At 34.6% G+C, this 27,313-nt stretch overlaps 1 protein-coding gene across 6 annotated transcripts in view; it reads right to left on the bottom strand.

Annotated features, from left to right (window-relative positions):
* Positions 1–27,313, bottom strand: part of LOC123709073 (nesprin-1) — a 137,996-nt gene that overhangs the window by 87,979 nt on the left and 22,704 nt on the right. For 5 of the 6 annotated variants that reach the window (XM_045660175.1, XM_045660172.1, XM_045660174.1 and 2 more), the window contains exons 3-5: positions 2,562–2,623; positions 2,083–2,178; positions 157–333 (exon numbers count right to left, since the gene is read on the bottom strand). In XM_045660175.1, coding sequence (XP_045516131.1) covers positions 157–333; positions 2,083–2,178; positions 2,562–2,623 — 335 coding nt within the window. Of the gene's footprint in view, positions 1–156; positions 334–2,082; positions 2,179–2,561; positions 2,624–23,203; positions 23,716–27,313 lie in introns of those variants that run through there. The other variant, XM_045660173.1, reaches the window with a different exon arrangement.

Raw genomic sequence — 27,313 nt, 5'->3', positions numbered from 1 at the left:
TTTTTAGATAAATAATTTGATAATCTACTCGTATCACCACAGATTATCAAATTTTATACCCTCCTGACGAACCTAATTTGAATAGACTATAAATTGGAGATTTTCCATATTCTTTCAAATAGAGTTCTCGTTAAAGATTGTGGAACAGAAACATACCTGGAAGTACAATATGATAGTCCATATGAGCCCCAGAACTACCGCTGGTCTTCCATCAACGAGGTCGGCTGCGTTGATGTTCACCAGCTTGATGCGTTTTCCCGCTAGGAAGCGGAGTGCTGTATTGGCGTTTGAGAGGAAATGGGGACGACGTAAGACTCTACCACGCTCCATAGGCTGAAAAAGTCATGCCACTAATAACTTCGAATTCGATAAAAGTTTATAAAGAATAAATTAATAAGTTAAAACGATTCGTTTAATAACACTTATAATTTTTTGTTAAAATATTGAACAGAATACGATCATCTAATTGAAACATCTATTATATTAAGTAAACCTATTCATTTCATAGTTCATTATGACTAAATAATAAATGTTTCTATTTTTTCAGGTACGGTCTATTTGGGTTTTGGAGCCCTTTTACGATACATGTCTACTGTTTTTAAATTAATTCGTTAGAAACATACCAAAATCTTTTCATCAGTAATTTAATTATCTCTTTAAATAATTATTAGTATTACAAATAGAAGCCACATGAATCTAGGTATCGTGACGAAAACATTATTGCATTCAATTAAATCCAATTATAATTATCCTTCACCGATGATTTCCGTTAAGTACAATTTTAAGCTAATCTTTATTCAATTATGAAATGCAGAAGTCATAAAAAATTAACGTCGTAATCTTGAGTCTAGTTTTAGTGAAATCCAATAAACCACGATCAGATTTATGTAAGCCGATCGCTGTAACGCTAGAATATAGATCAACATTTGTGTTTATAGCTCTAGAACGCTTTATAAATATAATATTAATATTATACGTAACTAATATCATAAATCATTCTTAATATATATGAAAACATGCTGCCCAACTTCAAAATGATCTATGAAACAAAACTTCTAACACTTAGACTACACGAAATGTATGCCCATATTGTGGAAACAAACACAAACCACACCACATCAAACACAACGAAAAGCTCGCTTCGCCCAAAGCTTTTACTCTTTCAGAGGCCTTCTCATCTTTAACCACTTTCTACTATCAGTTATACATTCACCAACAATCGTAAGCAACATCTTCTAAACCTGTCCTATACTGACACCGAATGTATCCTTCTTATGCAACAGTAGTTTCATTATATTATAAGTAGTTTGTATGTGAGAATGTATTACTAATTAAAATTATTATTACGTCAGATGAGTAGGAAGAGACTAGTTGCCCACGACATAGGGAATCCCAGTGTGGGGGCTAGTGCACTTTATTTTTTAACTATACAACCTTTGTCTTTTGTTAACATAACTGTTACACATTAAGAAAAACACTTTTTGAACGGATTGAAGCTATGTATTATTATAAAAAAGCACGCGAAACGTCGGAATTAAAAAATTTAAAATTTAGAATTATGTAAATAATTATAAGTTTTTAATAATAATACATAGCTTCAATCCGTTCAAAAAGTGTTTTTTTTAATATACAACCTTTTTTATTTTGTGCAATAACGTTTTTTCTTTCTCTTCTTTCGTTCTTTCAAATGCGATAATCTTTGATTACGTATTCCTACAGTGAAAGAAAAAGACAGACTGTCAACCATGACGTCTAGGAAAATCACTTCAAAATGAAGTTGGTTTCCTAATAAAACTTTAAAATTTGTTAAATTTAATTAAAATTTCCCGGTATCGAAATATAATATCATTGTCCATTTCAACTATAGTTGGCTCTCTGATACAACTTTTCCAAGAAAGAAACTAAAGATTATGGAGCATAAATTTTGTGTGTGTATTTTGATGTGTAGTGCCGTTGGATGCTTGTGCTTGCCTATTGAGAATTAATAATCTCGTTGTTTAAAGTCCTATAATGGGTTATAGGGCAGACGTATGTTCGCGTAAAATTATTATAGAAACAGTAATATAAATACAGTTTACTTACCAATTTCTCGCCAGACAAAACTTCCAACAACGCCAATAGTTTGGTTCCATCTCGTAAGTCGTAGATAAGGTCGTCGATTCGCAAGGGAGGTATTCTCTGTCAAATAAAATATCAATTGAAAACTCTATAGCAAAACGCATGCATAACAACTAATGTATTGTGTAAATATATAAGTTAAAACTCCTAATCTATTTACTAGGGGCATTCAATACGCGATACATTCTCCTTGGAAAGAAAATTAAATACTGGCAGGCATAGACTTCAGATATAATGAAACAGTCAATCAATACGCATTTGTTTACCAACCTTGTTGTACCCGACAATTATATTTCTTTCTAGACCCGGGCTTGTGATTACAAGTTTTATGTGACTAAGCCACGGAGCTGTTATTCTTAATTATGTGTAGCTGTACATAGCAAAGAAATGTATGCTTGGAAAGATTATGGATTAAAATTATGTAGCCTGTTGTAAAATAATACCTTCGATAAGTGTGAATTGATCCAGTTAACAAACGTTTTCTTCTGTACTCTTTCCTGTTCATCTGTAACAAAATAAACACTTTTAATGAAGATAATATATAAATATTATTTTATGTAGAATGTTTCCAAAAAGATGAACTTCGCCTTTATTATGGATAAAACTAGAAGCCCTAATTCAATCAACAAGTCAAGATATCTCTTTAAAACATAAAAGATTTTTAAGAAAGATATGATCACTATAATATGTTGTTAGGTTAGCCAATTACGTAATAACTTAAGTCAGAAGGTCCATTAAGTAGGGACTGAATAAATTAGGTTAGGTTAGGTTAGAAATCCTTATATTTATTATTAATATCTCTATTTTAGAGACTTGGAGTTATGTTTTTATTGAAAAATAGATGCGAATGGCTTTAATATGTATTGTTTCAGCAGTTCAGATTGAACAAATTTACTAATTAGATCCTACGGCGTAGCATACAGCTTTCTATAAGTATTGATAAATTTATTAATAACTGCTATAAATAATTACTACTGAATTTATTTTGCATAATTTATATGGTTGAACTTCTAAATTGTAACATGGATGGAAGAAAACAATCAAACAACTTCATCACAAACGCTCTAGGCGGCCCCGATATCTTTCTCTTTGGCACATCGGAGTAGCATATATAAGTACTAGTCTTACAAGAAAACCATTATTTTTCCATAAAGAGACACTTTTTGTTTCTATATAAATAAAATTAATAAAGGCCTCAGATTTCTGTGTATGTTTCATGATCATTTGTCAATGTATTGGCCTATGCCTCACACACACCGTCGACTTCTTAGGTCTGAGGCAAGTCGGTTTCCTCGCGTTGGTTTCCTTCAGCGTTCAATGCACACGTAGAAGGAAAATTCATTAGTATAGAGCCACGATCGAACCTACGACCTCAGGGATTAGAGTCGCAAGTTGAAGCCATTAGGCCAACACTGCTCATTTGTTTTTGTATAAGTATTTCAATTTATATTACTTAATATTAAAATCACACTAAAGTAGAATAGCTCTCTTCGCCAGCCCTAGTGTTTGATACACGTCACCTTTACAGGCCCTTGAAATTTCGTTGAATTGTGAGTCACGTCAATATCCGCCAAGTTCAATTGTTACATTCAATGCATCTGCCAAATATCGCAAATAAACGCAATCCGATTGCAAGTAATAAGATCTATTTGCGTTTCATGAGGTCATAGACTCTTTCCTATTTATACCTCATCTCCACAAGCACGCGGCTGCGTCTGCTGAAAATAAGTAGGTGTTTTTTTTTACCAAATTTGTTATATTTAATTTGCCACAAGTGTACTCACACGATATGTAATTTTTTTTGAGTTGGGTCTTTTAATCTAACTTAAAGGGTTTACCCCCGGGCTTTACCAGGAGGCTTACCTGATGTTAAGTGATACCGCCGCGTGAACACTCTCAATGTTAGAGGGCGAGAGCATTGCCAGGCCTTTGAGAATTGGTACGCTCTTTTCTTGAAGGACTCTAACTCGAATTGGTTCGGAAATATCTCAATGGGCAGCTGTGGTAGTGGTAGTGAATTCACATTTTATTTTATCTAATTAGATTAATCGCTAAGTTTTAATAAACACAATCCCTTAGCCAAACAAAATTATTAATTGCGTTTGATATAATCATTGGATAATTTTTTGATAAATTTTGCGTGACGTCAAGACATAAATGGGACATTTTTTGAAATACGCACGGATGTTTACGTTTGGCATTTTATTGACGATAATCTGTGATAGTCGATTAAGGCTGCATGCACTGTGGTTGCACGAACATGGCACGTCTTGGTACGGCCAACGACCGATCTTTAGGAAGGCCTTAAGGCTGTATTTAGCAAACTAAAAGATCAAATAAAAAACAAAGATGTCTTAGAATACAGTTCATCTGAAGTAAATTCAAAGCTAAAACTGAATTATTTGTGTGTGTTTTTGTTATTTTAAATGAAATGTATTTGTGTATGTTTATTTAGGTCATATTATGAACCTCAAAAAACTATATGTAAGTGTACATTGAATACTTCGCCGCTTTTATACTTACTTTGTTTGACAAGATACTCGTAAGGAGCTTCCATTATATCTTAATAATAAATGAAAAACGTTTAGCAAACGAATTCCAGTTGTGGTCATGCGTCGGGTTGTCTCTCTCCCTAAAATATGGCGATTGGGCCGATGGCTGGCCATGCGTGATACTCGTGAACGGGTGCTACTAGTGGTGACTGGTCGTACTTGAATTCGTGTATTCGGTGATGTTAGTTATTTTTGACTATGTATTTGCGTGTTGTTCCCACGAGAATGTAAGTGCGTGCTCCTATTTCACCATGCCTCCTGCTGCTGTCATGTGGAACATGGTGTTATGGTTGCAGCTCCTTACAAGCGTTGTGTAATACAAAAAAAACTTGGCGATTAAAAAGAGTGGCGGAGTGTTTATTGCCAGTTCTTCTCTTCCGTTTTACGCCCTTGATTTGAGAATCATAAGGGTACATTGTGTTACCTATAAGAATAAATGATTTTTGACTTTGCTTTGTCATAACGAAAGAGAGATAATGAACTGAACTTTATACTGAACACATCACGTATTTTTATATCGATTCATGGCTAAATGTACAAGTTAATTTAAAAAAAAATGTTTTCTTTTATCATTGCAGTTACCATTAATAAGACCAAAATAAAATAAACAATATCTAAAGAAAGCTTACAGAAACATAAAATGGAGTCTACGTCGTAGACACTTTGTAGACTTCCACTTAGAAAGTATATCGTAAGCTACAAACATTTATATTTGCACTTAGAATTTAATTGCTATATATTTTACTTTATTTACTTTATGAAGCGTAACTATTTATTTAAAAAGTAATTTTAATTAAAATAATATATGTGCTTAAACACAATACCGTATATATTTTAATATTATTGGAAGGCGAGGACAATCCTCCAAATCAAGCTTAGAAAAAAGCACTTCAGTGATACCCATGGTCTTAGAAGATTTCTGTATCTGTTCCTTATGAACTCTCCTTTAAAGGTTAGAACAATCCACCGCTGCACTGCCAGGATTATATTGGAACGCTCGAAAGGTAGAGAGTCGGTTACACTAGTATACTTATTTTTTTGATGCCTCTCCTCTCCATTAGCCGGCCGTCAGGCTTGTGAAGCGTATGTATTTTTGAATATTCGCCTTCCACAATCTCGTGTGTAGAATCTTTATAGAAAAATAGCTATTATAAAATAACAATATCTTATCAATTACGGCATTTTTTCACATTACGAGGTTTTCACAATACAAACACATCATTCAACAGAACCACTGTGCGAAACAATTGTGACGTCACAAAAGGCGCCAACTAAACCAATGTCATGCCAACCATTGCCAGCAACAGGATGAAAATAGATTCAAATATAGCTGCCATAGTTTATACAAACATTGGATAGTAGAAATATTTTCTTTTTGTTTTTTACCTCTTGGCGAAAAGCTTTCCGTTCTTATATCTAACACCTGATAGTATAGGATATATCCGCCTACAGACATATTATTTATTTGTTAATAATTTAGCTCAGTTTGTATAGATTAAAATATGCAAGTGACTGACAAGTGACAAGTCATTTATTTATTTTCTATAACTTTTGACATTTGGTATATTCATTCCGAAGATTTTTATTTTTTTATCTATAAAATAGCATAACGTTTTTCAAACAATCAGGTTGGAACTTTTGGCTTCATTCAGATACACATTAATAATATTGTATATAGGATAATAGAGCAAGAGCAGTGTTGGCCTAGTGCCATGAGCGTTCGATCCCCGGCCCAATGGACTTTCTTTCTATGTGCGCCATTAACATTCGCTCGATTAGGCCTTAGACCCAAAAAGTAGACGGCGTGTGTTAGGCACAGGAGGCTGATCACCTACTTGCATATTAGATTGACAAATGATCATGAAACAGATACAGAAATCGGAGGCCCAGACCTAAAAAAAAGTTTGTTGTGTCACTGATTTATTTTATAGAGTAAACAAAACATTTAACCGAGATACTTGTTCGGCTTACTGAGATAAATAAAGAAAATGAACTCTCTGCCGTAGAAATGAGATAATTAGTTTAGAACGTCAGAAGAAGATTACAAGTATGTAAGCCAGTTACGATATTATTTTTAGGTATGCACACCGTTTTGTTTGCTCTACTTACATGAAGTATTCTTCTAACCTAAATAAAACTAAGTATAAATATCTTCTATATTTATACTTAATCTCTAATTAGAAGTCTGATTCCCGTACGTCAAAAATGTATTGGGATTTGCCATACGGAAGGTTCTCTCATGAGTTACAATTCTAAGGTAGTTTTAGATGCAATTTCGATCGTTAATTAGCGCCTGTGGACTTATCTAATAATTAAATATTTATTGATGTATTTTTTGAAATTTTTAATGGGTCTGGTGTGCTTACATTTCTTGTCTTTTGTCAAGTGAATTATATTTGTCGTTCGTTGTCGCACTATTATTTTTTAATAACAAGCGTAATAACTACTTTAAATAACAGTATTTAGTCGCTAAATCGTCTACAAGAACGTACTATTCGAAAAGCACGGCAAGCAAATGATTGAAGTCTCCAACTTCCTTCAGGAATTCCTCATATTCTTAAAAGACAATATTTTTTTTTTTTTTGTTAAGTGATACCGCCGCCCATGGACACTCAATGCCAGAGGGCTCGCGAGTGCGTTGCCGGCCTTTTAAGAATTTGTACGCTCTTTTCTTGAAGGACCCTAAGTCGAATTGGTTCGGAAATACTTCAGTGGGCAGCTGGTTCCACATAGCGGTGGTGCGCGGCAAAAATTGCCTTGAAAAACGCTCAGTCGTGGAACGTCGGATGTCGAGGTGATACGGGTGGAATTTTGTATTTTGCCTCGACGTCCGATGCTGAAACTCAGCTGCAGGTATTAATCCGAACAACTCCTCTGAACACTCTCCATGGTAAATGCGGTAGAAGATGCAGAGTGACCCCACATCTCTACGCAACGCCAAAGGATCGAGCCGCTCGGAGAGGGATTGGTCATCGACGATTCGAACCGCTCTTCGTTGGATACGGTCAAGTGGAAGGAGCTGGTACTGGGGAGCCCCCGCCCAGAGGTGAGAACAGTATTCCATGTGGGGCCGTATTTGCCCTTTATAGAGTTGCAAGCGGTGGCCCGGAGTGAAGTACCGTCTCGCCTTGCTGAGCACACCAAGCTTTTTGGAGGCTAATTTAGCCTTTCCCTCCAAATGACCGCGAAACTGAACGTCGTTCGATATGTCAACGCCAAGTATTCCGATGCTGGCTGTGGCTTCAAGAAGAGTGTTTTCGAAAAGAGGAGTAGCGACAAAGGGTATTTTTTTCGCGGAAAACGCGCAAACTTGTGTCTTCTTGGGGTTAAATTGGACTAGGTTTAGTCTACCCCAGTCCGAGACTCCACGTAAAAGAGTTTCGACTTCAGACACAAGTTTGTTCCGGTACTCATCGACAACTGCCCGAGAAATACCTCCCCGGCCAGTGTATAGAGTATCCCCAGTGCTGTCGTCCGCATAGCAATGAATGTTGCTAAGTTGCAACATGTCATTGATATGCAGAAGAAACAGGGTCGGGGACAGAACACAGCCTTGTGGGACCCCAGCATTCACGGGTTTAAGGTCGGACATGCTCCGTCGACGACGACCTTGATGCTCCGATTGGCTAGAAAGCTGGAGATCCAGTCGCATAATTTCTCAGGAAGCCCGTAGGCTGGAAGCTTCGAGAGCAGTGCTTTGTGCCACACCCGATCGAAGGCTTTCGCTATGTCCAAACTAACCGCTAGTGCCTCCCCCTTGGACTCAATTGCCTCTGCCCATCTATGAGTAAGGTATACTAGAAGGTCACCAGCGGAACGACCACGACGAAAGCCGTACTGATAATCGCTAATCAGCTGGTGGCCCTCTAGATAACTCAAGAGCTGGCCATTAATAATGGATTCCATTATTTTGGAGAACAAGGAGGTTATTGCGATTGGGCGATAGTTGGATGGATCAGAGCGATCGCCTTTTTTAGGGATCGGATGTATCGAAGCGGTCTTCCAGCACTTCGGGACAGTGCCGAGCGAGTACAGGTACCGGAAAAGGCGCGTCAGGACCGGAGCCAACTCAGGAGCACAAGTACGCAGCACAATTGGAGGGATACCATCCGGCCCGCTCGACTTATGAATGTCCAAGGAAGATAGTGCTCTGCGAACAGCACGTTGCCGGAATGTGATTTCCGGCATTGAGTTATCACACCGCGAAATCGCCGGTGGTGATCCTCTCTGTGCAGCGGTGGTATCGATGGCTGACAAAAATTCCCTTGTACAGCTTTGGCGAGAGACCAGAAGGCTCGGGTCCCAGAAGGGAGTTGGGCCTGAGTTATATGCTTTTTTATGTTCGCTGGTATTGGCATCACGAGATATCGCCGCTTCCGCCCATGCATTAAAGCATTCTCGCTTTCGACGCGATGCCGCCTTGCAAGAACGCTTAAACCAGGGCTGTAACTTGCCACCGATCGGCACCGCAGAGAATGGAATAAAAAGTTCCATGCCCTGTAGAACTACTTCGGCGACAGAGGCAGCGACGGAATCTGGAGCTTCCGACGAAAAGCACATAGGCCCCCGAGGGTAGGACGCAAAGAAAGACCGCATCCCATCCCAATCTGCTGACCGATAGTGCCAAATACGACGACAACCCGAAAAACGGGGCCGAGGAGGGCGCGTAGTAGGCACAGTACTCCGGACCACACAATGATCCGATGAACCCAATGGCGGGTCAACAGAGACTTGATAGGTCTCCGGATGTGAGGTCAGCAGAAGGTCCAACAAAGAGGGTTTATGACCATCCACATCTGGTATTCGCGTAATCGCAGGGACCATTTGTGACAGGTCGTAAGCTAAAGCAAAGTCGTGAAAGGATCTTCCCGCGTGATCGGTGGTTTCCGAACCCAGCCAATCGGCATGGTGAGCGTTAAAATCGCCAAGTATCACGATTTCAGCGGTAGGAACCCCTTCGAGCAGGGAATCTGTAGCCATTTGGATGTGCTCAATGAGTCACTCAGTTTCGGTATTTCCGCTATGGGACCTATACAGGCATGCGTAGAATCGCGGATGGTCATCGCAGTCTACGCGCAGCCAGAGGCTAGATAGGTCCCTTCCTTCAAGCGACCCGAGGCGACGAGAACAGATATCCTCTCTGACGTACACGCAAACTCCCGCCCGCGGCACAAATGAATGTTCCAATTTGTACCCCGGGTAGGAGAGGTAGGAAGTATCAGCCGGGGAGGATATCTGAGTCTCAGTAAGGAAGAATAAGGCCGGCTTCGCAGTTTCGAGGTGAAAGTGAACCGCGTTAAGATTAGAGTTGAGCCCCCTAACATTGGTAAAGTCCACTGAGAGCGTGGAAGGGGATGCCTTCGGTAAATTCTTCCGTTTGCCCCGAGATCGAAACCTATAGTTTTTAGCGCAGTTTTTGCCCACCCCAGAATACGAAGGGCAGCCTGTGCATCCACCACCGAATACTGATTGTTCCGATGATGGACGCTCAGAGGGGGATTCTCCACAGCGGAAACGTGTGGTACCCCCCTGGGGTAATCTCTGTTTATACTGCATCTTCATATTCTGGGGGGGGGGGGAATTGATGGGCTCCGGGAGTCTCACTCACTGCACGAAACGCGAGTACAATAAGATGAACCAATTGCATCACTTCACGCCGGTTTTCTGTGAGACAGTGGTACTGCCCCGGTCGTGCCTGCCCGATTGGCTGAAGCCCGAAAGCAACAGCATGGCACTCCAACTAGGAAGGGGGTTGACTGACTGCACTGGTGAAATAACCTCTGTCACAGGTTATTTCATCAGTGGGCGATGGGGTCGTCACGTCCCGACGCCTAAAGATCGGCGATATGGGCGGCGATATCACTTAACATCAGGAGAGCCTCCTGCCCGTTTGCCCCTGTTATGTTTAATAAATTAAAATGTATTTAATATTTCCACTAGATTGCACACTAGTAACTAATATTTTGGATGCGGTCATCGTCAAACTGTCTTAACCAAGGTTATGGTAATTTAATATGAAAAGTAAATTGCTATTGCCGATACCCTTGAATAAATTTTTTAGACACTTTTAGACAATTATATCGGAGGGATTAATTAATTTTTAAGGCTGATCTAATTGTGTTTTAGATCTGATAATAAAAATATCCTGTCTATCGAGTACTAAATAATAAGGATTATATTAAGTTTATGTTGTTATATGTAATATTAATACTTCCAACAGATTAGAAGCTTGTCTCTCATCTTCGCTACAATCTCTCCCCGCTATCTCCTTTATTTATATGGCTGATAACCCCTAATAATTAGCCTATCATGAAGCCGAACCTAGAACCAGATATGGAATATGTCATTTGTCTAAGCTAAATAAAGAAAAAAATACCACAAAAAGTTATGACTGTGTTTCAAGATTAATGACATCTAATCCGTTACAAAGGAATTTGAATATATGTAACGATAAAATCATCGTTAAATCATCTGTGACAGTTGGCGGCCCTGTCGGCGCAGGCGCACTGTGTGACACAGAAACACACAACATTGTATATTGATGCCAAGGTCGGCCGTGAACTCCTAAACATCAAAACTTCGCTTTCAACCGGTCACCGCCGAATTATTACGGCGTTACGTAAGCTAGAAAATCTAAATGGTCATTTCACATCATCATTTTTTTGTGGACTAATTCTTTAAGTTTTTTATAATACAATGAATATAATAATAATTATATTACAATAAATTAAATTCTGTAATAATCTTAGTAGTAATAAGGCAAAATGAAATAATTGTATTATTGTATTCATGTCTATGATAATAAATGCTTTTTGTTAAACTTTAACTAATTTAACTTTATTTAACCAATTACTGTAAAGTTGCATATCATTTTTCGAAAAATAAGGTCATAAAGAAGTTTTACTTCTTACGTGTGTACGCTAGTACACGCACACACATTTTTATCATACTATCAATCAATCTGTGGCGCTAAACCTTTTTAGGTCTGGCCCTTAAATTTCTGTATCATTTTCATGATCATCATTTGTCAATCTAATAGGCAAGTAGGTGATCAGACTCCTGTGCTTGACACACGCCGGTCGGTTTCCTCACAATGTTTTCCTTTACCGTTCGAGCGAATGTTAAATGCACACATGTTAAAGAAAGTCCATTGGTGCACACACGCTGAACTCACTAGGATAACACTTCTGCTAAAAAATATATATTATGTTTAATAAAAGAGCCGTAGCAAAAGCTATTCTAAAACACATGGCTTGAATTGTAATAGAAATTTTGGCTGTACCTAAAGCCCAAAGGACATAATCTTGCTCAAAATAAATCATGTTTCGTAAGTTAATATAAACATTCAATGTTCATAAATTAATAGTGTTTAATGTAAGATAAATCGAGCCTTTTAACAAGGTTCAGTTTTACTTGAAACTGGCATAAAGTTAAAACTATTTCCATAAAATTAAAAAATAAAATCAAGGTTCAGACAAAAAATATAATTTATGGCGTCTAGAATACGTATTAGTCGAAACCTCCAAAGGCTCGTTATTATTTATAGATCATTCATCAAAGCCGCAGTGGCCTTCATGTGTACCTGAGGAAATCATAGAACTAATCGATTTAATTCGCGTTTAATGTATAGTTATACTTGTGATAAATATATATTCTAGAATTACGAATTTCTAACTGTTTTTTTTTTTGTGGAATAAATAATCGTTTTTGTCTCGCATTTTTTTAATATGTATATTTTTTTTATTATAAGTTATAAATCAGAGTAAAAAAATCAGATTTAAATTCATACTTTTTAAAGGTAAAAAACATCATAACTCAAAAATGGTTCACTTTTGTAAATATATAGTAGTTTTGTAAGTATATATGGGGTTAAAATTATAAATAGTGACCCTTATAAAGATTAAAGGTATCATCTTAATGTGCTAATAGACTTGAGCATTCACTTGTAACAGAACATCGAGTTGTTTTTATATTTGTCGAACTGAACAACGAACCGAGCCAAGCATCGAGCCAAACATAGCTATGAACATTTTCATGAACGTCTAGTCGATTCTTGTCAAAAAATATTCTTCACGAAGACGGTTGCGTGTGTTGCGTTTATACAATGAGTAAAACCAATGGGTTATATAAAAAATAAAAGAAAAGTAGAAAATGAAGTGGACACTATAGAAATTTTCTTATAATGTCAACAGGTAGCAATGCTTGCCAGAACGCTCGTTAGAATGCTCGCTAAAATGTTCTCGTAGTTTTCTGTGAAGTAAAATTCGCACAGTTACTCATTACAAGTGAATGCTAAAGTTTATCACCACCTTTATATTGTTATATCTAAAAGATATATAGATGTATACTGCGTAATATAGAAATCATGTCGTTGAAGAATATTTCAACGAGATTTTAATTCACAACTCAATATTAATTAATAATATTGATTATTGCCTTATGCCAATGATATTTCATATAGACATCACACACACCAGACGTTTTAGCACTAACAATATCTTAATTTGCATTTATGTAAGCGACTAGTAAAACAATTTTTGTATGGATAACTAGAACAGTCGGTGAAAAAGCGTGGTTTTAATAGAACAAGGGGCAAACGGGCTGAAGGTTGAATGTTAAGTGATGCTCTCAATGCCGCTAGTTCGTTGTTGGCCTTTTAAAATTTCTACTGAGTTACTTAAATTATGGAAAATCTGTGCAATCCCTACATAACTATCTAGGTACCGTTTTGTTTCAGAAAATTACTCCACGCAAACTATGACTCCAGTTTGTCCAAATCCAATACATTTTTGACGTACAGGAGTCTCGTTTCTGTTATGTTCTATAAACACTTCAGTTCAGATCGTACAGTGAGTAATCAGCAAGTATTAAACCCGAATATCCACATGTATATTCGGGGATAGAAGAAAAGTATAATCAAAGGAAGTAGCCAAAAACATTCTAATAATAGCTAAAAATCTCATAATGAAAAATGTCCAGAGAGATATGAGGTAACTCCATATATTCCGCAAAGCAATTCTAAGTTAACACCAAATACGGAGAAGAAACCATATTACTACAATGAAACTGTTTTAATTAATGTCTGTTATTGTGATCGACTAATATGTACGTCCTATAAGGATGCAGAGATTGGGTCAAAGTCGGAGCAACGATGTTGATGTAATTTTGTAGAGAGGTTAACTATACTAATACTAGTAAAGAGGCTTTTGTTGGTTTGGTTGACATTATGACCAGTGACTGACTAATGACTAATTTAAATACTGATTGTATTACATATCCTGTATAACGGGCGAAACGGGGTGTTTTGTTACGAACATTTAAATGTAAACAAAGATAATGTCATATTTTATAATAAATATTGATAAGTCTGCTAATAATTAAATATAACAGATTTTATTTACGACACATCAAAATAATAATGATTGCGCAAGCAATGATGAGTATAGTAACATAAAATGCGCATAAAAACTTATACTTTGTAATAAACTGTATTATAAGTATGAATGTAATTATTTATTCTATGGTCAAACGTTTGTTTTATTAGAGTGTTTATTCTGTGTTCATGTAGAATCTTTTATATTGGCGCCAAAAAAATCGTATGGGTCATTATACAAACCTAAAGTGTTGAAAATACTTAAAAATTCTTTTAAAAAATATAACTTTTCTGTTTGAAACTCATATGTAACAAAACAACAGTGTTTACTTTTCACAAATTCTTGGAAAGCCCACTTAACGTTCTACAAAAAAAGGAAATAATTGTCTTTGACAAAAATAATTAAGAAATTATGATAATTAAACGGTAAGGTATATTTTTAAATATTGACATATCTTTACTGTTTGTGCTATATACAAATTATTCCAATCAAAATATTAATGAGCTAAATGACATACACTTATAATACAGAATTCTTCCGCAGGTGTAGGCCTCCTCCAACGATCTCCAGGTATGGGTGAGTTGCATCCAGCTCGAGCCTGCCGTTTTAGTAATTTTATTTTATTTAATGTAAATAATTATATTAGTAATATATAGTTAATCGATCGTAGACAGTATTGCTACATGCTTAGACTAATAAATAATGGAATTGATGCGCTCATGTGCAAAGTCTAACGTTTGTTATATCTTTTTGCCGTGACAATATTGAATGCATAGTATTTTGGCCAGATAACCCACTACTGCATATTTCAAACAACATAAAAATAGTAAAATAATATATAGACATTTTCAGAGGAATACTGAAATCTTCTAAATATTGCCTCCAAACACTTGATCGTACGATGAAGGTGAGAAATCAGCAGGTCTTGTACACAAAAATCCACATCAGTGTCAACGATAGAAGAAAAGTTTGCTTATAGAAGAATATAAAAGGCTTGTTAAATATCTTTATATTTATTAATAATTAAAAATGTCCCGAAAATTTTGATAAAATTTCATATATTCAGTATAATTAATTATCTAGACGTAGGAGGTTTTCTGAAATCATGTAGCCAAATATGGCCCCCAAAACCTAGCTTTCACCATGCCCCAATAAATTATCCAAGATTATATTTATATTATGCTGTTGATTTCGACACGCTGCATTGCGGCCGGTATCCAGCCAGACGGGTAATACAAAGCCACAATATTTCTGCGCATTTCAAAACCAAGGTCGCGTTTAGCACCGTGTAAGATTTCAACACTCACATGACAGGTTCGTTTAATGGCAGAATCGTCGTTAAATATATGAAGACCTCCATTCATATAACTATTATCTGCTATCGAAGCTCGGTTGACCAATGCTTGGTCAATTAAGTGTCGTCTTGGTTTGTGTTCCATTGAAACAATACTGGCACAAACTGTTTAATACATGTTTATGTATAGCGTCATTTGTAACGGTTATCCATGTCGTCCATCAAGATGTAGAAGAAGCACCAAAATACATTGCCTATGTTATATCTAATACAAATTTCAGCAAAAGTTTATCTAAAATTGGAAGTGTATTTTTATTTTTTTGTAATATTTATGTTTCCGATACTTGTCATGTATCTTGGAATAGATAGCTTGTAACGTATACTGTAGATAAAGCGTTATATATGATGTGGTGGTTAATAAATAAATACAATTAAAATAAACAAAAAAATATATTAAATAAGACTATGTACAATAAATGCGTTTTTTATAGACCAGGAGGCAAAGGGACAGTATTGGCGGCTTAATTGGTACGCTCTTTTCTTGATGGACGTTAGTTCCAAAAATGTATTTATTTATAACATTCACAACTATCTAATCAGAATAACTACTGTCATAGGAAAAGAAAGCGTAGAGCCAGAAAAATCGCTTATTAAAATCACTGAATAACAATATTTTATTCAAGTCAACGAAGATCTTAGGAGATGTCATAGTATTAAAATAACTCGGTATCAAATTAACTTGTGTGAAGGCGTAATTAACAGCTAGTATATAATAAATTTAAATATATGTAAAGGAATAACTATATTTATTAGATTAGATTCTTTTGATTTATAATTATCTATTAGGAGTTAACTGACGTTTCATTTAATTTGTCTGAAAAATACGCTAGATTTGGCTTGTCATTTTAATTTTTTTAGAACATTTTTCTGTTGGAACATTTTGTATTTTAAAGGAATTGGATGAAAGTAATTGTTTTCATATATGTCAGCAACACATTGGAGTCTCATTCTTCATATATATATAACAACTTGTGTTACATTGCTAACAATTTAAAACATATCAATGCTTTATATTCCGTTTCATTAAAGTCGCGATTTCACAGAACAGACGTGCGATAACTGCTAAAATAAACGAAAACATAATGCTATTTTTGTTCATGACAGTCCGCCTGAGATCATTTCTTACGTAATATACAGTAAATATGAGCATATTATCAATATTATAACATTTTAAATACCTGTGACTTCGTTGCATTTTGAGTATAATCTAATAAAGTGTGCGCGACAAAAACTGCCTTAAATAACGCGGTGAAACGGGTGGAATTTCGTATTTTGTCTCAATGTCCGATAATGAAACTAGCTGATATTTTTTCCTAGTTGTCCCTAATGACACAATAGCTTCCTGAAATTCAAGCATTGCCGCCAAAACCACGCCTTAGCGGGAAAGTGTGTGTTATTAAACAAAGATCTTAGAAGATTTTATATTTCTTTTATTTAGCCTTGTTCTAAACAAGAATTTTTAAAGTATGTACTTTTAAGCGAAAATTTACCTCTTTGTGCAGTAGAACAAATGAGCTTTAGTACAATATAAATTCTACTATATTTCTAGCTAGTGTAAACTGCAAGAAAAATAAGTAACACAACCTAACGTTTGCCACCAAACTCTCCTTTATCTTATTTGGATTCCTGCTCAAACGAGTCTAGATTTATACTGTTTACTCGAAATTGAACTTTATAACAACCCCACTGGGTCTAATTTTCAGAAAAAGTTCATGGTCTTTTAATGGATGGCGGTTCACATTCTCAGTACTGAATTAATTTATTGCTAAAAGGCCAGCGAGCTGAGTATTCGTATGCTGACTTCATCGCTAAAGGCTTTGGAACCTGATTAGAAACGTTATGATCTTTGAACATTGCTAATATTATATGATCAACTAGTCTCTAGATTGTAATATTAGGCGAGGTCCATAGATTTGCAAGTACATTTATTAAATTAATTCATAGATATATTATAATAGAGAATAGATGTTTCAAATGTGCATTAACATTAGGTATTTATCTCGTTAAAACAAAGTGAGGATGATGTTTACTTTTATAAAATGCAATCAAATTTAAGCAATTATGTTAAGGATATTCTTTGTTCACTATGTATCTTTATAAAGGTAGAGCGGAAGTAATTTGTCAAAAAGCTTGCTAACTTAAGTAGTGTTTCTAGCACAGTCAATACTGACATAGCTCGTTTAAAATATTTAATGGCGTTTGTTTAATTTTAGTAGTTTCTGTAACACATGAAAATCGATATTGTAAATGATAAAATTACAATTAATGATCAGTGAATTGGATTGTTGAAAAACTAAATTGTGGAGAGTACAACTTATGACAGTGATTATACAATGTTCAGTGATAAGAATATTTTTATAGCTATTTCAGATTTATATTACTTAACTAAGGATAAATTGGAAACATGCAAAATAATGTTAGAAAAATATTGCAATAATTTCCATTAAAATTCCTCAAACATGCGCCATTAACAAACGAACTTACTCGTAAAATCTTTAAATACATTTTAAGCTTATCTTGGTGAGTGATCCATAAAAAGCAATGTCTATAGACCCGGTAATTGCTTTGAGTCATTTGTCATTTAGAAGTCAATTTAATCACTTTTCGTAGAACTTTTAAAACATTTTAACATCTTAAAGATGCTAAGATCGTAAAAACAAATGAACGTAAAAATAAATATTTTCTATACTTCAGCTAAGCAACATAACTCTTTCGCTACATGATTATCGTTCATTTGTTACAAAACTATTTTTCCAATTATGAAATCGTAACCTGTATTGTACCTACCTACACCTGTAGGTTTAAGTTTGTGGTTTTTGGTGTCAGTTGCAAAATGTATAGTTTATTTATATTTTTATTAAAATAAAAATCAATCATTTTAATTAACTAAAGACTTAAGTTGCGTCATGTCATGAACCAACACAATAATAGGGCACCATCTTTGCCAAGAGTGACAAACAAAGACTACATAGCGCTATAGATTTCGTACAGACTAAGTATATCTATAGTTCCGTAAACAACAAGAGTTACTTTGAATTTGTGAAAAATTGAGGCCGTGCACGTAATTGGCAGGAAATGGTGTGTTAAATGTAATTTTTGCAGCTGATGCTCACAACCACAACTTTATTTGTAGATCTTGGGATCTGGTTAAAAACTCCCGATTCAAACCGGGATCAGTTATACTTTTAGGAGTCTAGTAATTCTTAACTATTCCGCTAGACTAGCCGCAATTTAAAAAAGATGTACGAAAAGATGTCCTACAGAGTTTCTATGTTTAATAAATGTCTATTGTTTGATGTCCTACTGAGTTTCTTTACCGTCCAACTAAGATCAGTGCTGGTACTCTCTAACCTCCGAAAGCGATAGCGATTACGACGTTTGCGTTAGTATGTAATTTCGATGTAATTCTTACACATCTATAGTGCTGATATCGCAACTTTCGGATCGTGGATTACGAAAACTCAACTTTGTAATCGGGATGAGAACAGAGTACACGGAGCTGGGTGTATTTTTGAATAGTAAACTTAGGCTTAAGCGGCAATAAGGTTTGTGATTCTCAATAAATAAAACAATATTACTTTGATAAAAAATTACTTTGTGTTATGATAGCCTCATTTTCCTTTGATGACGTAATTTTACTTTTTTTTTAAGGAACAGGGGGCAAACGGGCAGGAGGCTCCCCTGATGTTAAGTGATACCTCCGCCCATGGACACTCTCAATGCCAGAGTGTCAAGTGCGTTGCCGGCCTTTAAAACAACACGTTTACAAAATTTAGCACTAATTATGTAAAAAAATTGTTTTGGAAGATAATTTGAATAACTGGTTCCGTCCAGTCGTGCGTCAAGGCCAAGGTTACATGCAGTCTAAAATTTAATGGAGTTTGAAATAATTGTTGTCCATATATAAATAGTAGAATATATGATTTAACAATTTAATAATCTAAATATATACTGTTATATTACGTTTATTCTTCAACGTTACGTATTTATGGAAGAGACAGTATTGTCTACGTCTTAAAGTGTAAAAAACTCTTATAGGATCTACCAGATACAGATGGAGAAGATATTCTTAATATAATATAAGCATTCAAAAAATGCAATACACACTGACATGCCTTCAAGCAAATTGAATGTTACAATCGCTTCAAACAAGATTGTTCGGTCACGTTCCACGATGACAATACCACATAAACTGCTAACAATATTTAATTTAACCTATATGTATCGTCTTATAATATAATACTTTATTACATGCAACTTAGTTTTCTTTTGTTCGTATACAAAACAATAGGAAAATAGTTAAAAATGAAAAAAAGGGTAATCATTCACTGAAGAACCATACAACAAACGTGTAATTTTTTTTTAAATACGTACCTACATAATATTCAATAGTTAATTCGGACATTACTTAATGAATTTCATATTCAGATATTCAGATAGTTGGAAATATTTCATAAATACCTACGCTATGCGTCGTCGTAAACAATGTTACTTTTCATTATCCCTATAATACGTTCGACTATATGTATCGAGCAGTGTTTACTTACAAATGAATGGATGTTTATGCTCCTTGTCTGGCCTTTATTAAATACAAAACGTGAGATTACGCTTAACTAGAGTACTCTCGTCTTGGTCTTTCGGTATTTAAAGGTTATAAAAGGTCTTAGGTGAAATTAAGCTTTAGATTAATTTTTAACGAATTTCATATTCGATAACATGATTAGATCATAATATATAGCTAATAGCAGAGTTAATCTCATATTTACATCGCGATTTACTTTAGTCTTGTTTTACAAGGAATTGGAATATTTTAAAATTAAAAATATAAATTAACATAGTACCAACGAATTTCGCCTTAAAATTAAATGCAAAATCTCAATAATTTATGCAATATTATTCATATTTAAAACCTACTGGCTATTTTATGCTCTGCTATAAAGTATTTAGCTAAGGCTAAGTATGAGTGGTAATTGTTGAGTTGTTCATTTTTATAGTACACTCTTAAAGCGTCTAAACACGTCCCTAATATCAGAGGCAATATCGGGTGGCAAGTGGTGGAGAGCACCCTAGATCGCCTCGTGTGTATTTAGAAATATTTATTATACACAACAAAAGGATATTTAGTTAAAAAGAAAAAGCACTAGTCCCCACACTAGGATTCATTTTGAAATGTTTACTGTACTTGACAATTATTTCTACATAACATAAATTTATATTAGCAAGAAGAACAGACAAGAAACTCTTCGCTAAGTTTTGAGCCATACAAATTGTTGGTAAGGCATAGCAGCCATAAGTATTTGAACTGAAGCAAATCAATCCCAAGGATTAGAATCGTTGAAATATTCGTAAATTTATAAAAAAAGCTTTATTGTTTCATTTACGTGTAACGAGAGTTTTGAATTCATTCAGTAATAATTCACTAATTTCGCTTGGGAGTATTTTGTAAAAACGAATACAATTTCCTTAAATAAAGCAGTGGTTTACGTAACATTAAATATTTAAATTAAAGTCATGTTATTAATATATTTAAAGTAACTAATCCCATAATAGTATGTTTTGTTGCTAGTTAAAATCGCCAATTTCGAATTCGCTTAAACAATATAATTTCTATATTTCGTAATATACACGATACTATATATATAGATAACATAACATTAATATAATCAGGATATAAACTGTTACTAGTAAGCGTTAGATTAAATAGACAAACAAAACATGATACAATTTTTAATTGTACAATTAATATGTTAAAGTGTTGTTTACTAATTCTTTTATCAGCGTGATCCGGTCTTGACCTGCATGAGATAACGCTATGACATCACCTGCAGCTATTCATATTCAATCAGCTTTAATTTAGACAAATTTTCCATGAGAAGTAAGTGCGGCAAAATATATCCATTAGAAAATACCTTACACTTTGAGAAATAGACCAGAGTCTTTAAAAGCTTATACGTTATTACTATAATAACGTCTTAACACAAACTGAATAATAACTATAATTTAAATCTCGCTGAACCTACTGTACATTAATCAAAACTTTCCATGTACCAACTATTAAACATAGTACAGCTCTATATATAGTTATCCAAGAAACATTACACGCAATAAATACATCAGTGTCTCCGTAAATAAAATAAAAAGTTAGTCGTCAGCCATATAAGTGATAAAACAACAAAATGGTAACTTAAATAAGCATGACCGACTCACCGCATGAATGACATCACTCTTATTACGCATAGAATGATTGTGAGAGTTTAATGCGTCTCTAAGGTCACTTTACCGATACAATTATAATGCTTTAAAGATCTCGTGGTCATTTCCCAGGTGGGGCCGAACATATATTGCGATTTATCTAAGAAAAATATTAATGGTATCCTGTATACATAGCCAGTCTCAATAAAGACAGCCAAAAGGTCCTGGAGAACATTAATGATAGGACTACGGCTTATTAAACCGTATTGCCGATATTGCCAGGTAGATTTTAGATTTTCAATTGATTTCCAATACGATATCTTTATTTACTGTTAGAGGAATGCGCACACATGGTGCACGACAAGTTAGAACGCAGTTTCAGGGACGAGTAACGCACGCACTAGAGTCTAGACGTTGCTCAAGGGATAACTTTAATAATATTAAAATAAAGTCATTGAAAGTTATCGTGTATTACGCCTCCTTAACTTTGTCTTTCATGGTCGTATTTAATGCATAAATTGTTAAATATTTCACGTTGGTAGTTCATATGTATTTATTTATTTTTTTCCTTTTTCCTTACATAAAAATTTTAATAGAATTGACGTATGACATCATTGCTAATTGTTCCTATGTCACGACGCTGTTTCTGTAAGCGGATAGTAAACCTGTCCGGAAAGATTTGCATTTTATGTAAAGTAGGTTTATAATTTTTATTGGAGTTCGTGTGACCACAGGTAAGCTTGCTAATATACATACAAGCAGAAGAAATAAAATATTCTATTATCATTTAATAGCGTGTGGCCTCTACATAGCAACGGAATTCAACATAGTGTACTTAAAATCCAGAACGTAACCATGGCAACAAAACGAAGTTTTTACCAGCCTTGTCACTTACGGCTTACATGAGAGCCCAAGATGTAGGCGAACACATTACTATGTCTTTTTCAGTTTATAATATCTACGTGTGTGCCTTTCCATGTGTTTCTTCCAAACCCTCGGAAAACTCTCTTGCTAAACGGATTATGAAAACTAGTGCATAACGAAATGTATTAGAAGGCTACAGTATCAATAAGTTATCGACATAAATAAAAAAAGAATCAATCAAATTGAATAAAAAAAAACCTTTATCATCCAACTGACTGACTAAGAAATTTTTTTTAGTTAATATATTTATAAAAAGAAAAAATCTTCTGTTTATCATCAAAATATACTTTTACGTAATTCTCGTACTCTGGTATGGAAAACCTAAACACGTGCCATCAAAGGCTTAAACAATTCACTATTTGTCAACAAAACGTTTTTGCGAAATGCCTTGACTTGAATATATGATAAGGTGGATACAGAATAAATTTCAGCAAACACCCAAAACAGGTAGAGTCACTTTACGCTTAATTATTTCTCGAGATAAGCATTTATTGAAATTTAAATAATCAGCATTTTGAGTTTATTTTCCTTGAATCTTTTATATGTATATCTCTAATCTACGTTTCCCATCCACTAACAACCTGTATTTCATTAACAGGTAACATTGATTTAGGTGAATTACAGCGGCATACGCATACAAAACATTCCATTAATAAGTCATACTAATTTTAATAATAAAATCAAAATACCTCGTATTTCTGCGATGTGAGAGTCATATTCAGATCTGCTTCTCATATACTCCTTCTTGGGCGCATTGTGCAGCGCGTGTTGCTTGTACTCGGAGTACCATTCACCCTGCGGTGACTCCGGTCTCTCCTCACTCCTTTCCACCACTGTTCTCTTCACGACACGTTCAAACTTAACAAAACGGGCACCAGAAGTAAGGTCGCCCTCTTCGACCGTCTCCTTGCTCGTTTCAGCTTCTACATGCCGTAGTTTTAAGTTGGGAAATGAAGATTCAAAAGTCTTTACCGGCGACAGAGTATCACGGGTATGTTTTAACTTCACTTCGATTTTGGGCGACTCAGGTCGCCGCTTGCGTTGCTCGATGCGTTTCTCTATGTCGTCGACGTCGGTGGTGGCGTCCACAGAGTCGCTGCTGCTGCGCCCACTCCACACTCTTTCGAAAAAGGAAACGCGGTTGCGGAGGCCGCTTTGCGACGGGCTCTCGCGTCCGTCCGACATTGCGACATGACCTCCCCTCTCGGAGGTTCGCTCGATACTAACCGGCAAGTTAAGTTAAGCTAGGTGCATGCGCGAGGCTAGACGACAACCAGACGGTTTTCATGAGCTTTCCAAGTTTACCCGGTCACTGAAAAACCTTCCTTTCTTTCATGCCTTTTGTGATACAGCTGTTATAAGAATTTCGGTTTAATATTAAAGCCGTTACTATAAACTCCAAAGTAAATGCATCAAATTTTCTTATTATATGTAATCTGTATACGTAATTTAGATTATGCTACTGTATATATGATTGTGCTTTGGGTGATTGCCCTTGAACCTCAATTATTTATGTGTGCCACCAATTCGAAACACATTCACATTTTTTATTTGGTTAACATTTTTACTTCAGGTGAACTCTATATCCAAAGTAGATATACTACGAGTAGTGTATATAACTGTGGAAAATACGGGTTCAAATGTGCAAGCCAATAAAGACTTATTTCACATATTTATGCATATGTAGATATACTGTACTGTAATATATGTTAAAGAGAAAAATATTAGTTGGGTTAAAATAACATTCTATATGTCTGTATCTGATAAATGCTCTTCCCAATTTATTTCTAATCATAAAAAGGGGACAATCCTTTTTGTGATTAATTGATAATTTCGCTAGTATCGTCCGTTATCAATTGATAAGGATTCGTGTTGCTTATGTAATACTTATATTACAGTAAATTTGCGATGCTTTTTTATCTTTTTTTTTTGATGATTTTTTCTAAAAATTGCAAATTGTTATTTATATCCAAAAAACACTTGTTGCCGGGTGACAAACATATATAATATATATTTTTTTTTACATAGGTGAGTCTTATGTTCCTGCCATCTATTATTACAAAGTATTGTGTGTAAATTGTACGTAACACAAGGTCAATTGAATCAAATCAAATCTGACTGATACATCAAATACATACTGTCAACGTGTATCTCACAACCACTGAACTTTATTTATTTATTTCGTAATCGTACTAAATATGTAACCAAAGATGGAATACATAAAGGTTGAAACATTTCCGAATGGAAAAAATCAATAAAAACGATCAAATACATTTAACTAAGTTAATATTGTAACGTATTTAGCATGTATTAAAAATCTATTTCGTCTATGTTGTGTGATGGTGAGGGTATGTATGTGAGATGTGCTCATGATGGAGGTTATTTAGAGAATATTCCACGATAGTTTAAACATGTCAAGTCTTCAATAGTGGTCGTTGTATGTCCCGAACAAAACTGAGATGTTTGCATGTTTGGTGTTGATGTTAGGAACTTTTAATAACGATTACTAGATGTTTATGTAAATTATAAATTAAATTAAATTGTATATCCTTTCAAGAAATTGTATTTAAATATTCAATACTCACTAAGGAATAATTGTATTAATTTAATGATGTTTATTTATTATCAAAATCCCGTATTTCCTTGTATTCGACTAAATGATGAACACAAATATTCGTGAAACTGTTTAATATTGTAAATGTATAAATAAAAAGTTATGTGATAATAATGTATTTATTTTGTATAAAAAAGATATCTTAGATCATAGTAATGTTTGTCAAATTTAAATAAAAACTTATTTTGATGATTCTCTTCGATTGAATTCTCTTAACAGGATTCGCTGTCTTTAATATAAAAATGTACATTATAAATGTAAAGTAGTTTTTTTTAATTTATTCTGAGTTTTACAAAAATACTAACTCAACTAGATTTCTTAAAGCCGTACTCAGAGTCAGACATTCACAGTTAATTGTTACTTAAGCCATTGAAAGAGTAAAATTTGAAAGGTCTAACAATGCTCTAGGCTTCCTCAAATTATAATAATCGGGCAATTAATTCTGCATCGTTAAACTTTGGTTATTTATTTGTAGGTTAAGGTTCTATTGTGGTTCAGTTATAGTTTCATTATAAATGATAATTTTAAACATTTTCATTTTTGAATTGTTATTTTTAGATTAAGGTTTTATGTAAAGTTCATTCACAAAACAATTGTGTAATTTGTTTTATTAATATGTACTATTAGTTCGTATTGATACAATAATAGGCCTTATTATTTACCTTCCTACTAAGCCCATATTTGGAAAAACCGAGACACAGTGAGGTAATAATAATTTATTGCAAAAATATGGTAGAAAAAGGTGGTACAATAGTAATTACGCATATTCTGCCACATACAATGGCGCGCAAATTTGTCTTTAAAGGAGTTTTACATTTTACATTATTAGTCATATTAAAATTGGTCAATTCTTATATTATTTGTATCGTACCTAATTAATAATTATAAGCCGCATCAATAAATCAAGTAAACAACATTTGATTGCAATAACCTACTTCCTTCTATGTTCTAATCATTATTGTACTGTCAATCCGATCGGACATTGTGAAAGTCAGATATTTATCATTTATCATTTAGCTGTGCTGGGATTTCTCTCGCGTTTATACTTTGAAATATAATTTCATAAAAATGTGAACACCGATTAAAATAGGCAACAGCTTATGTTTATTAAAAAAAACTTATTTTCGATTAATTTTATAAGGTATTAGATATTTAAAGATTTTTTTTTTATATAACAGGGGCAAACGGGCAGGAGGCTCATCTGATATTAAGTAATGAGGATACTGTTAATGCCAGAGGGGTCGCGAGTGCGTTGATGGCCTTTTAAGAATTGGTACGCTCTTTTCTTTTTTCAAACTAAATCAAACTAATGTACCAAAATACGAATGGCTGCAAAATTCTACAATCTGGCGTAACTATACCAACTGGGGTCCGTGCCAAATTCTTCCTTTGATGGGGCCCTATCAGTAAAAATCGTCACGTTGTACTCAGTTTAATTCTAATAAAGAGATTTTCAGCGTACTCAATTACACGTTGTATATGTCCCACTAATGCCACAATAATTCTTTTAGGCGAGAGGGAATGGTTTGTAGTCCCCACGCTAGCCCAATGGGTATTGCATTCATCCATTTAACACAATATCTCAATGCTTTCATCATCTATTCGCTAGCTTTTCGGTGAAGGAAACATGAGGAACCTGCATACATTTTAAACAAAATAAAACAATTTGAGCTCGCGGCCTCTTGGGTCGAGGCCCTTGGCATTTTGCCGGCCCTACCACTCTATTGTTACACCACTGGCTTTAACCCATATCAAATTCTAATATTTTGTTAGAATCGCCACTCTTGATTTCAATCATTATAATGTTTAGATGAAAACCACGTGTGCATCCAATATCGCTAGCACTCAAGTCGCATACTTAAAATTAGTTACAGAGTAAGCCTACTGGTAGAATTAAATAACCAACACATTTAATAAGAGGCTAGTAAAGTAGAGCGATTAAATTCATGAACACCTAATAAGATATCCAAAATATACTTCACAAATACTAATCACTGATAATAATGATAATTCGATTCCAAACCTTTGTATGAGGTCAGCAAAAGAATTGTAAACAAGAAAGGGTGGCAAAACATCATTAAACTAATCAACGTTTATGAATTACTCTATACTGTTAAGTCGTCGAGGGCAAAGACCTTTGTCCTTGAAAGCCCTAAAATCCTACGTATGTCAAGGGAAACAATAG

This window comes from Pieris brassicae, chromosome 4 (genome assembly GCF_905147105.1).
Source record: "Pieris brassicae chromosome 4, ilPieBrab1.1, whole genome shotgun sequence".
In the NCBI taxonomy this organism is placed as follows: domain Eukaryota; kingdom Metazoa; phylum Arthropoda; class Insecta; order Lepidoptera; family Pieridae; genus Pieris; species Pieris brassicae.
The sequence above is the reverse complement of the archived record's forward strand: the minus strand, read 5'-3'. Positions and strand labels throughout refer to the sequence as shown.